At 41.9% G+C, this 13,117-nt stretch overlaps 2 protein-coding genes across 2 annotated transcripts in view; both read right to left on the bottom strand.

Annotated features, from left to right (window-relative positions):
• The window catches only part of LOC308282558 (myosin-10-like), a 112,383-nt gene extending 108,316 nt beyond the window's left edge, over positions 1-4,067 (bottom strand). Inside the window, exons 1-2 of the mRNA XM_080722938.1 lie at positions 4,009-4,067; positions 2,433-2,810 (exon numbers count right to left, since the gene is read on the bottom strand). Of these exons, the coding sequence (XP_080579064.1) occupies positions 2,433-2,777 (345 nt within the window). The 5' untranslated portion in view covers positions 2,778-2,810; positions 4,009-4,067. The remainder of the gene's footprint in view (positions 1-2,432; positions 2,811-4,008) is intronic.
• Positions 4,068-5,379: 1,312 nt separating this feature from the next.
• Positions 5,380-11,479, bottom strand: ddx47 (DEAD (Asp-Glu-Ala-Asp) box polypeptide 47). Its single transcript, XM_080722946.1, has 12 exons — positions 11,339-11,479; positions 10,568-10,661; positions 10,114-10,302; positions 9,778-9,849; positions 9,565-9,683; positions 8,687-8,758; positions 8,238-8,354; positions 7,943-8,089; positions 6,582-6,719; positions 6,379-6,449; positions 6,102-6,231; positions 5,380-5,788 (listed from the first exon to the last, which is right to left on the bottom strand). Exons 1-12 carry the CDS (start codon positions 11,468-11,470, stop codon positions 5,624-5,626), a joined length of 1,446 nt encoding a protein of 481 aa, XP_080579072.1. The 5' UTR covers positions 11,471-11,479; the 3' UTR covers positions 5,380-5,623.
• Between the last annotated feature and the right edge of the window lie 1,638 nt (positions 11,480-13,117).

The following is a 13,117-nucleotide window of genomic DNA, read 5'->3' as shown; positions in this document are numbered from 1 at the left end:
TGCCGGCAGGAGGTGATTGGGGCAGGACAAACAAAGTGGAGCCGGCAGTGTTTATGGAAGAGGCCTGAGCCTGGCTGAGGTGAGAGGGACGCCAGAGGCACTGGGCAGAGAGGACCCAGTGGAGGTGAATGTCTGGTAATGGTTAGAAGACTAGAGTGGTCTGTCACTCACTCTGCGTGTTGTAGAGTCACTCGGTGTTCATTCACATATCACTACAGCCTTTTCCCTAACATGAGGGTCCCCAAAGGTTAACCACAGGTCTCACATTTGATGTAAGAAGATCAAGATAGAACACACAGAACAGTGGTTGCCACTAACAGTCGCCCGACTGCCCGTGGCAAGTAAATAAAATGTTAGGGCAAGTGGAGTTCGCTTGAAGGGCAAGTGTGTTTGAATAGTGAGGCAACCGTCTTCAATAAATATTATTGATTATTCATGAAAGAACAAATAATGCTACCGTTTTATAAGAAGCAGTTGCGCTCATTCAGATTTTCCAAGCACTCGGCAGTTATAGATTTGATTTAACATTCATTTATTTTACTTTTTGGGGAAGTGGGCATGACCTTTGGGCAAGTAGAATTTCACATACATCACTGTACATCGTTGTATCTCCCAAAAAGTTGTTTTGAATTACCGGTAAATAAAAGAATATGAAAAATAATTATTATTATTCTGACACTGACAGCACTGCTGATAACATTTGTAATGTTGGAGTGTATGTCAGCCTTTAAGGCATGGCTGTCAAACAACTTACTCCAGCTAAACAGGGCCAAAACAAAACTGAGGTGCTGATTTTTGCCCCTGACATCATTGTTCCTAATGTGTGCTCCAATCTCAGAAACATTGGTGTTCATTTTGATCTGTCAATGCACACTGACACACACATCAAATCAGTAACCCATACATGTGTCTTCCACCATAGCAACATTGCAAAGCTTAGGTCAGTTGTCTCATACTCTGAGTAAGAGCTGATCATCCGTGACTTGTCTACTCACGATTGCAATTCACTTTTCACTTGCCTCAGTAACAACAACCATGGAACGCCTCCAACTAATTCAAAATGCTGCTGCCAGATTGTTAACAAGGTCCAGCAGAAGGTGCAGTCCTGGCCTCTCGCCTCTTTTCACTGGCTTCCTGTTCATTTCAGGGTCCAGTTCAAGGTCCTGGTGCTCTGTATGGTCAGGCCCCATAATACTTAAGTGACCTGCCCCCACGTTGTGCCCAGCAGGCCAGGGCCTTAAGGTCTGTTGAACAAGGTCTGTTAGATGTTCCCCATACTAAACTAAAAACAAAAAGTGACAAAGCCTTTCAGGCCAAACGTTGGAATGCTCTTCCACTGGTCTTGAGAGCTGCAGCCTCTGGACATTTTTAAGAACAACCTTAAAACTCTACTATTTGAACAAGAGTTTGCAGATGTTATTGATTTTATTTACATGCTTGTGTAGTTGTCCTGCTTGAGATGAATTGTACAGCCTTTTTCTACTTTAATACCTTGTTTTGTTTTTAATCTCACTGTGTGTACATCCCTTTGTGAGAACTCTCTGTGAGCGCTATTTAAACTAGAAATGCACTCTGTCGAGGTGCCAACTTGCGCCTAGCGCACAAGTAGGCCATACAGGAGAGCACGTCATGAGGTGCGCTCACCACTGGCATCACCACTTCCAGAAAAGAACTGATATGTTATGACCAATGACATCACCACTGGCATCACCAGGAATACTGGTCCCTCATTGCCTGTTAATGATGACATTGCCAGAAATGCTGGTCCCTGATTGGGCTACGGTATTAAACAAGAGAGGACACGGACGTACATACATATTTGCACACTCTGCTTGCGCAAGTAATAAAATGTACCTGAACGAACGTGGTATATAATATATGGATAAATCTAGAACCAATAGATATTTTGAGTCTTACTCCCATCCTGAGTTGATGTTTTTGCTATTATAGGTACCTTAAAGAAGTGGTGCCATAGTTACAGTATGTATTTTTTATTTTGGAATGTGTCTATGGAGTTAACTAATATTTACTCTAATAGACCCCCAGGTGTGGTTGTAATATGTCTTCCCTGTGTATGTTTGGTTACTTCCTGAAAGCTGAATGCCTTAGAGTCAAAAAGCTAAATTGAAATACACCGATTTAATGACATCATAAAATCCTTCCCTCCCCTTTTTACTATACAGAAAGACTGTGGGTGTGGCTAACTTCAGCTGAGTTACCAACAGGTGGGTGTGGCCACATAAATACAATTTTAACACTTTCTGTGCACTTTTCCTTTGAAATAAAGTCTTCCTCCAAGTATAATCAAATCATATTAGTACCTGATGATTATTTGTGTGAGTGGGGATGGGGGGGGGGGGGGGGGGGGGTGACACACACACGACTTTAAAGCAGAGAGCCACCAAATGACTCCAAATCTAAAAACTACTCACGTAGATGAGCCCAGAGTAGTATCGGTCCTTCAGGTTGTGGAGCACGGACGCCTCATTAAGGCATGTGAGCTCTGCCATGTCCTCCACCTTGCTGAACTTGGGAGGGTTCATCTTCTGGATGTCATCTTTGTTGACCACAGCCTTCTTCCCATTCTCCGCCAGCTCCACCGACACCTCCTCTCCACGCTCCTCCTTGATGCTGGCCGCTTCAAAGCCATGCCGCTCGGAGGGGATCCACACCAGCTTCTTGGCTGTCCAGTCAGCCTGCGAGGCTGGGTTGTAGACCACAGCCCGGTCCACAAACAGGTACCGCTCTGGGTCCTCCTGCCCACTCCGATGAGACATCTTTACTGGGGGTTACCAGAGCAACGATGCCGCCTGCATGGGGCAGATAGGACAAATAGCATAACAGTTCTTATGACTTGTTGCTTTGCTTGGGATAAACAATTTATGACAAAATAACAAAGGTGCTTGTTTAAGCAGTTTTAATGCTGGTTATAACTTATTATTGTTATTATAGTTAGCAAAGAGCAAATGTGATATACAGTAGTTATCAGTTAGATCAGCGGTTCTCAAACCTTTTCATTGCCCCCTCAAATAAGTGATGCAAGTAATTTGGCTGGGGATCCCCTATGGAAGGACCCCTGAGTGTCCCCAGACCCCACTTTGAGAGCCACTGAGTTATAGTCTATCATGTATTACAAAATGTTAACATTAGTCTATGGCTATTTCATAGGCTATTTCTCCCAAGAATAAAAACAATACAGACATTCGACTAATCTTATCATACAAAAACTAACCGAATTTAGAATAAGCAAACATATTAATTCGATAGCTATGTAGCCGCTATGTCTAGGCCACCAAACAGAGTATGATTCTTATGGTTATGTGTGACTTTGAAAACCGTTACTCCAGTAAAAAGCAAATGATCCTGGACTAGAGTGATTGAATGGCCCGTAAGAATAAATTATCTATAGGCAATGCGCATAGTGCGTAGCCTACACAACAATACTGAGAACCCCTGCGCACTAACATAACGGACACTGTACCAAGTACTACCAACGGCGGTGAATGGCTCGAAATTCAAGACCCGCAACACTTCGGAGGCAACTATTTATTTGTAGGCTACATATTCGCAACGCAAAATTATATTATCCAGGTCATATCTCTAAATGTAGCTTAATAATGTATGTGTATGGCTACTGAATATCGCATACTGAATCACACTCATGTCATGGTGACACTGCATTGGCAAAGAACCCAAAACAAGCGCAATGAATGAGTTGGCTGGTTAGCAGCCAACGAAACACTTACACAAGACAAGATAAACTTGCTCCAAAAGTCGTGTTTTCACTCAACTAAATGACACGCAGTAATAAATACATTTACTAAAAATATTCTAATTCAACGTCACTAGAAACGTTAATTAATTATATGGGCCACATGTGTAGGCTACCCAAAGTTTTCAAGTGACCTCCTCCACTCCATCCCCCGGGCGGTCAGTGGATTCATTGAAGCGGACTGTCTGTCGGTGAACATGCTGCTCATTCATTCCCGCAAATTCCCAAGAACTTACCTGGTTTGCTCGGCGAAGAAACGATGGACGGATGGATGGTCAGCACGTCAAGTATTCCGATCCGATCTACCCCCCAAGCCAGGCTTTGTACAACTAGCTGCTGCTACAGTGTAAATGCAGGCATGTATTGGGGCTCTGGTATGCACCAAAGACACAGCCCCTACACTGGGGCCCCTCCTAAACCGTGCAGACTTGACCGCTGTTGTTGCTCCCGCCTACGACAGGGCAGTGGTGTAAAGTAACTAAGTACATTTACTCAAGTAGGTCTACTATACTTAGGTACCATTTTGAGGTACTTTTACTTGACTTGAGTATTTCCAATAGGCTACTTTTACTTCTACAGTAGGCCTACTACACTACACTAATCTTGGTTCCAAATATTGTTGGCTATTTTTACTCCACTACATTTTTTTGAAACATACACAAACTACAATAGCCCTATATTTTATACAATGGCAATTTCAAAATATTTTCAAACATTTTGTACTTTTGGTACTAAAAGTAGTCTACTTTTTGATGCCAACACTTTTATACTTTTACTCGAGTACATTTTTGAATTCTGGACTTTTACTTATAACAGTAGGCCTAGGCTATTTCTACGTTGCCGTATTGATACTTTTACAATGTAAAACACTTGAGTAGACTACTTTTTCCACTGACGACAGGGCATGCATAGCCTAAACAATAAAATAGCCTATGCATAAATAAAAAATGAATCAATCAAATCGTATCGCTCTGTGTGGTTATGGCACAAAATGTAGGCTACGGCGTGAAAGCAGACATAAGATTCCGTGTAGCCTACTTACATAGGCCTATGCAAATATTAAGAATTTCCAAAACTATTTGCACCAGGGACACGTGACTTATCCATTTAAAAATATCTACGCATTGCAGACACCCACTGATGCGACTGCATGACAATTGCGGCGGTCTCTCTTCTCCTCTCGATGGAACACATCAACACCAAAATAGGTCCGAATTTACCTTATTTAAATGCATTAATATACGAATCAATAATCTACTTCAAATGTGTTGCTTAGGCTTTAACAGCAGGCAGTCAATTTGATCTAACAACAAATCTAAATGTTAAAACATTAGCTTGCCTTTATGATGAAGCAATCATCTGCCTGCCTTCTGGACCAGAACTGCAAATAATTCATAGTAAACTGGCTGTCTGCAATTCAATTAAAAGCAGAGGTACATAATATGTCTGATACCATTTCCAAGTATTTTCTAGCTAGCAGGTATTCAGACTGCGCCGTTCGTTGTAAACTCAAACATCTCCCCCTTGTGCCTCAATGTGACATTGCATCATGACATGCTTTAGTCCTGGTTCATCCAACGAACACTACATAAGCTAGGTTTTTATAGAGACCTTTTTATTATTACAAACGGAAATATGTCAGTTTGGGGGCAGGTGGGTGGGGGACATTGGCTATATTTAAATAGTTGTTTCCATCCATTAACAAATTGTACATGAAAAAGAGAAAGTCATATATCTTATTCACATGGTGACCATGTTGCTCCAACTTCATACAAAAAACAGGGGACCATCCCCAGAGCAAATATGGTCAGTTGTATGAAGCAGTATGTACAGTTTTATGACATTGGGACGTTAGCGTCCTCCCCGGAATGCTGGGCCCCCCTTATTCTTTCCCCTCGCACTACTTCCTGTTCCTCCTTTAACCTTCTTCCTAACTCCACTGGCTTGTTCTGTGTCATCTGCATCTCCATCTCCCCCTCTCTGCCTCTTCTTCTTGTCGCTTTGCTCCTTCATTTCCTGAGGAAGGAATTTAAACCATTAATAAGCAAGACAGCAAAACCAATTAACAAAAACATGTTGCATTCAGAAAAAAATCGGAGGAAAAAAAGAAAAGAAAAAATAAATCTACAGAAAGTCCGCTTTTCAAAATGAAATGAACATTAGTCTTTTGCAACACGTGTAGTCGTGTACTACTGTCAGCTGCCGTAACGCCTCTAGTAGATAACTTTAAAAGGTAGTGATAAGTGACTTAACTGCAGTATTTTACAACTTCAGGCGAGGAATCAAGAAACTATGAGTCAAGCCATCAGATGTTGATTTTAGAACTTACCATTCTGGCAAATCTCTGGGCCTCACTGACTCTCTCCACCAGCATCATCACTTCCTCTTCATGGGTAGGGAAGGCCGGAAGTTTCTTTCCAATCAGGGTTTCAATGCGCTGGAAGAGCTCCACATCATACCTAGGGTAAGTAGAAGCTCATTAATTACATCAGCCACTATAAAACCATGCGGCAGTGATGAGGAAATACAATGGAAGCCAGGAAAATATGAAAGAAGTTATGTTGGACAGTCAGTGACACCAGTTAAATTTAAGAAATTGTTCTTACTGTGTGACAAAAGTAATGGATTTCCCAGAGCGCCCTGCTCTGGCTGTTCGCCCCACTCTGTGGATGTAGTCCTGAGATGGACAGAGACACAAATAGTTAGGCTGGAACCTGTCATTTTCTTTTAGCGATAGTGATGTATTGAGAAGGGAGAGAGAGAAGAACAGTACACAGGGTAATAACTTTCTATGTCAACATTCGGGTACCTTTGAGTGAGTGGGGATGTCGTAGTTGATCACACAGTCGACGTGTGGAATGTCCAGACCTCGGGATGCCACGTCAGTTGCCAAGAGCACAGACCGAGACTTGGACTTGAATTTGTTCAGTGCTCCTAGACGTTTATTCTGAGAGGTCAGACCGAAAAGAGACAGAGAGGGTGGTTTAGTGAATCAATACTGCAGTGCAATTGGTTTTGGGAGCCAACAACGTTAAAGAAGGGGTTGTGGGGAATATTCAAACAAATAATGGCCGCTGGGGAAATTAACTCAAAGAACGAAATCCATTTCCAACAAATTGTTTTGTGTGCTACATAATTGTTTTGGCACGTACGTGCCACATCATAGGTTGCCCCATATGAGTTCAGTGTAAAACTGTTCCTGACTGCACCATTTTTTACAGTGCTGGCAATGCAGTGGACTACTCCACACCAGCACTAGCCATAGCAGTAGCTGAATGTTTTTTAGTATAATGCCATAGTAGACATCAGAAGCCTATCTCCACAGACAGTGTTCCGACATTTGTGCAGACTGTTTGTGGGTGTCTGCTTGTTAAACGTACTTGTTGCATGTATTGACAGTCAGTATTTTACATTAACACCTGAGGTGTATGAACTTAAATTGTTGTTTTTCTAAAACACCATCCATCCACCATCTAAAGAATGTATGATTGTTTAAGTGTACTAGTTCTTACCCGTTCAAAGATATGAGCTCCGAAATGATGTGCATTGTGTGGGTTATGGGGTGTGCACTGTGCACACAGTATATGAGGGATGGAAAGTAACTTTAACTGGTGCTTGCATGATAATATGTAGGAGCATCAATGTAAGAAATACGCGTTTCGTTTAATGGCTACAGAGATACTGTGTACGGATCTGCATGATTTTTGGACAACATCTCTAACAGGGCCAGACAACACACACACACACACACACACACACACACACACACACACACACACACACACACACACACACACACACACACACACACACACACACACACACACACACACACACACACACACACACACACACACACACACACACACACACACACACACACACCTGGTTAAACATTTTGCCTCATGCTAGATGCAGAATAGATATGCCTCATGCTAGATGCAGAATAGATAGTAGATACACCATAAAAATGCTAATATACAGCATATGATTTGTGAAAGTGACAAACGGGCTTCACAGTTATGTTACGTGTGTTCATATGCTAATGGTGATGCGATTTCAGATCAATTGCTCCAGCCACTGAGGAGAAACGCTGTGACAGACACTCACTCACTCAGACATTCGGAAAATTATATGTTTGATGTGACTCCAAGGTGCTCTGATCTCTACCTGGCTTAGCTGGCCATGGAGTGGGATAGCAGTGATACCCAGGTTCCTTAGCAATAGCGCCACCCGCTGGGCACTGTGACATGTGCTGCAGAAAATTATAAATGAGTTCCCCGCCAATTCGTTCAGAATGGACACCAGGTAACAGTCCTGCCAAACACACAACCACAGTTATAAAAACATAATTGTACTTCATTTTAAGCAACATCATTTGATTGGACAATTACCTTCATAATAGAGTACATGTTACAATCTTTTTTTTGTTCAACCTTAATTACATAATAACCTTGTATACTACCTTGTATTTGGAAGGTATGAAGACGTAGTATTGCTGCAGTTTTTCTACAGTGGCATATTTGGTATTTACAGCACATTTCACAGGATCTTTCAAAGCTGCTCTCTGCAGTTTCTGGACCTGAGGCAGAATACATTTAAAGATGAAGTAATGCCAATACAAAAACCAAAAGACAGTTTTAATGCTCTAAAATAGATATAAACTGAGTCAGATGAAATAATTACGTCACAAGGCTGACATGTTTGTTTATCAACGCAAATAGCACATTTCACATCTAGCTTAGTGGAGTTTGCTTAACTGCGGGATGCATGGATTGCTTATACAATGAGCGTATAATGAGAGTATAATGCAATATTAATTATAGTGAGCTGAAAACATAAAATGACTGATAAGAATAAGCAGCATTGGATGAGGTAGACCTAAATTAATATTTACTATCAATAAGTCTGTACCTTTTTGGTCATGGTGGCAGAAAAGAGGTAGGTGCGTCTGTCTCTGGGGATCACCTTGAGTATTTTATCCACCTGGATGAAAAGAATGAGAAAGGAAACATTAACTACATAGATAAAGAATGCACAGGAATATTCAGAGAATATTCAGAGATTATTAACCCATTTAGAACGGGTACACATTTTGTGTATCATTATTTTATGCTTTAACTACTGAAAAATAGCAGATATACAAGCTCACAGCGCGGCACCGAGTGCCGCGCTGCGAGCTCACAGATCTGCTATTTTTGAAAAGTCGTGAACATTAGAATTTTGACCCGATTCTATAAGTGTCTTTTGAATCCTTCTAATTCTAGGCCTAAATGGGTTAAAGGAGCCTTTATCTGCCCTGCCTGACAGTGTTATGCATGAAATTTGAAGAATAGCCGTCACTCCATACAGCATACATGTTATGCTGCCCGTTGAGTGTGATCACTTTTGCTTTGAGTGTGGTGCATGAACACACAAAGATTGCATTAATTTAAAGTGTTATGTAAGAAATAAATATGAACCAATTCATTTTTTTGAATTAGTTCAAAATTCTAAATTGTGAACTTTGAAGTAACGAACTACCGGTAGTTCCTTTTATTCTGTGATCTGAACTTTGGGCTAGCTCTTGTAAAGCGTAAACTTGCACAACACTGCTACTTGAAACCTAAATCCTCTCTTGGTCAAGAAGCATTAGATGTTTGCAAAAGATGCAGGTTCTACTCCATGTGGTTACACTGGGCGTTCAACCTGGATCTGGTATCCTGGAGGGGGTGGGGTCAGTAGGTGAATGCAGCCGAGTAGCCCACCAGGGGTAATAGTGGGAACTCTTCTAGCCGTGTTACAATGCCCACCTCTGTCTCAAAGTCCATGTTGAGGATTCTGTCAGCCTCGTCCATCACCAGGAACTTCAGGGCTCGTAGGGAGAAACCCTTGGTGTTCTCCATGTGGTCTATCAACCGTCCTGGGGTGGCTGCAGACAAACAAACCCAATGCAGACCAGATGAATTCGTTATCAAGACTCTTTCCAACACTGGGATTTATAGCATTGCGAGGTGTCGTCTTACCAATGACAATGTGTGGCTTTTTAGCAAGTACCAAGGACTGGGACATCATATCAATTCCTCCAACTATGACAGCTGGAATGAACATAAAAGGAGGTTAGCTCTTAACACACAACCACAGTTAACCTGTATACAATTAAAACACTTTAAAACCACATGCTAAATTCTAGATTTGTATTTTATCTTTCTTTCAGCTGGTTTTCATATCTGCACAGAGTCACTGAAGGAAGCTGTACACACACACACACACACACACACACACACACACACACACACACACACACACACACACACACACACACACACACACACACACACACACACACTTACCACACTTACCACACTTGACGCCAATGCTGGAGCCCAATGCCTCAAACTGCTCAGAAATCTGAAATGCCAGCTCTCTGGTGGGGGTGAGAACCAGTGTATGAAGCCTCTGTGCTGAGGACAGCAGAGACTGGAGGATAGGCAGCGCAAAGGCACCAGTCTTCCCTGAACCCGTCTCTGCCAGACCAATAACATCTCTCCCTGAGTTTGGACAAGGCAAGGATGGACAGAAGGAACACATGAGATATTTTTCCTGAATGGGTAAGAAAATCATTTGGCAATCAATCACCTTACACTGACTAATCAATGATTGATTGCCAAATGATTTACTTACCCAAACATGATCTGAGGCTTACATATCATGTTTGTTTCGCAGCATATTGCCTCACCTAGCCCCATATAGAACCTCACCCGTGGCTGCATACTGTTGTGCTCGGGTGAGGTTCTATATGGGGCTATGCCTCACCTTGCAGGGCCACTGGAATGGCTTCTATCTGAATCTTGGTGGGTGTCTTCCATCCAAGCTGATCACAGGCTTCGCACAGCACGTCCGTAACTCCCTGTTAATTGAGCGAACATCATTTATAGGCAGGGTGACCATATTTTCAGCCACTCAAACCAGGACGCAAAACACTGTTGCCTAAAACTGGGACCCTAAAAGCAATGCGCACGTTACCGCGCACGCGCATGCCCATTCTTTAACGTTCGTGCACGCGCACAAACGCACCGCAGGGTTGCAAACAGGCAGTGAGTGATTGACAAACAGCCTCAGCGTTGAATTCAGACACGCAATGAATTTGTTCCTTTTTTCTGATTGGTTAGGTGAGCATGTTTTCATGAAAAGAACATAACAAATGTCTATGCAACCACTGAAAACAGCTACTATTATTTAAATTCTGCTGAAAACCGGGACATTTTTGCAGTGAATGTTGAAAACCGGGACATATTAGTGTTTTAGAGATATTTGTCGGGACACTGGGACACGCAGCTTTAAAATGGGACTGTCCCGGGTAAAACGGGACGTCTGGTCACCCTATTTATAGGAGGACTGTTATGTCAATCCAAACACAACACAAATAATAAGACAATTTGCTTGATACAAGTGTTGTTTCTGTTATTTTAGGTATCACATCAGGGAGACGATACAACAGATATGACTTGTTTTTTAGCTGCAGCTAACGTTAGCCGTCCATGAAAAGTCAAATACAAAGTATCCTTACAAGGTAGAAAAACCTACCAAGTCCTTGAAGGTCTTCACTTCCTCATCATTTTCACCGCCACTATCGTTACTGCTATCATCATCGCTACTCGAACCTTCGAGTGTTTCATTTGTTATCGTTGTAGTACTGTTCTCTTGATCGTCCGCCATGCTTTTCTCTCCAACGTGTGTTCACTGTTGTCAACTTTCCTCTGCGCAAATGCGGAAACTAGTGTAGAATGTATATCGCAAAGGATTGTGGAACTTGAAGTTTACGATTTAGTATTTCAGGTTTTCGCCCCCTAGTGGCGGAAAAAATTACCTCTGGGAACTCAGATTGGGGAAAATCAGACCAAAGACCTTAAGTTAGAAATAGAATATTCAAAATAATATAGTTAAAGGAGTAGTTCACCACTTTTCATAGGTCCTCACTAATGTTCATGATAAAATATCACAATTTTTTTCTACTCGGTCCAAGTCTCCTAGGAGAGCTGTGGGAAGTTCAGAATCCATCGTCTTGTGACATCATCATTTTCCCCAAAAAAAAAAGAAATCAATATTTTTGAAAAAGATATTTTTATTTTTATTATCGCGAGAACAATGGCTTCCACTTTAAAATTGCAACTTTTCAGGAATAGAAAGCCTGCAGTTTCTATAAACTGGATTGGCAATCGATGATGTCACAAGACTATGGGTTTCTGACCTGCCCACAGCCCTCCTCTGAGAAAAAAAAAAAAAAAGCTATTTTTGAGTGAGGACCAATTATATGAACATTAACCTCGCCTACCAGGCTTTCTCCCGGGAGAGAGCCTGGTGTTTGGTTTCCGCCTAAAGCGCGGAAACCACTAGAAGAAGCGGCGTCGCTTTGATTTGGTTCCCCCCGTTTGTTTCCCCAATCCCTTTTAAAATGCTGGAGTAGCCTACGTAGTCTTGCCAGTCACTACGAGTTGGATTAAAAGATGCACATACCAAACGAATTTTTCGAAAGCAAAACTACGCCTCATCAAGGTGTTTATTAGGTCGGCCCTAAAAGTATGTCCTTGGGTGCAGGGGAATATTTTGGGTTAAAACTGAATCCGGTTGATAGTTCCGGTCAAAGTGTAGTCCGTCTAGGACTACAACATGACGTAAAGTGGTTTCCGCTCCCGACCGGATCAAACCCCGTAAAGTGAAGCGATCCCAGACTATATGAACATAGGTTGAAAAGTGGTGGAGTGCCCCTTTAAGCGTAACAAAGCAATCAATAGGATAAAATACTCTTTTATCTTAGAGGCTAATTCATACTTCGTTGCATACCAAAAATAAATTATGTGAAGAGAGACATATGATGAAGTATCAGTTAGGCTTAAATGGCCACAGGTCTAAATTTGAAATTGTATGCAACCTCAACAATAGTGCAAAGAGAAATGCAGGCCTTACAGTAGAGTAGAACTCAAATTATTTAGCAAACCTGGCCGAGGGAGCTTCACCCATGTGTTGCTCAATGTTATCCTAATAACAGCAAGGATTCTGCTGCCGGCCTGCACCTGTTGTTCTCTTTGCATCTTATCGACTACATGGGCGCCTTCTTCATATTCATAAACTGATGATTTGTAATCATTGCAAATATTTTGGAAAGTGAAACGGACCTTGACAAATCTGGAGTGACTCTCCAATAGCCTACATTGACTTTGTATGTTGAACTTGTGGGGGAAACAGCACTATTTTGGTTGATCCTGTTGGTTTTAAAATGTGCTCTAGAAATAAGATTGACTTGAAAATACAGTAACAGTACCCTCGCTATGGCTCACCGTTCCACTAGAATGAAACAGAGCCGTA

The sequence above is a fragment of the Nannobrachium achirus genome (assembly GCF_963921795.1).
Source record: "Nannobrachium achirus genome assembly, chromosome: 4".
Classification (NCBI taxonomy): domain Eukaryota; kingdom Metazoa; phylum Chordata; class Actinopteri; order Myctophiformes; family Myctophidae; genus Nannobrachium; species Nannobrachium achirus.
This window is presented reverse-complemented; position numbering and strand designations above follow the sequence as displayed.

Bases quoted from the DNA above. Each gene is read 5' to 3' on its own strand.
- ddx47 (XM_080722946.1), bottom strand. From the start codon at position 11,470: ATGGCGGACGATCAAGAGAACAGTACTACAACGATAACAAATGAAACA. The intron at 10,303-10,567 runs GTGAGGCATAGC...GTCCAAACTCAG, and splicing joins CATTCCAGTGGCCCTGCAAG to GGAGAGATGTTATTGGTCTG. The intron at 9,850-10,113 runs GTAAGTGTGGTA...TGTTCATTCCAG, and splicing joins CAGCATTGGCGTCAAGTGTG to CTGTCATAGTTGGAGGAATT.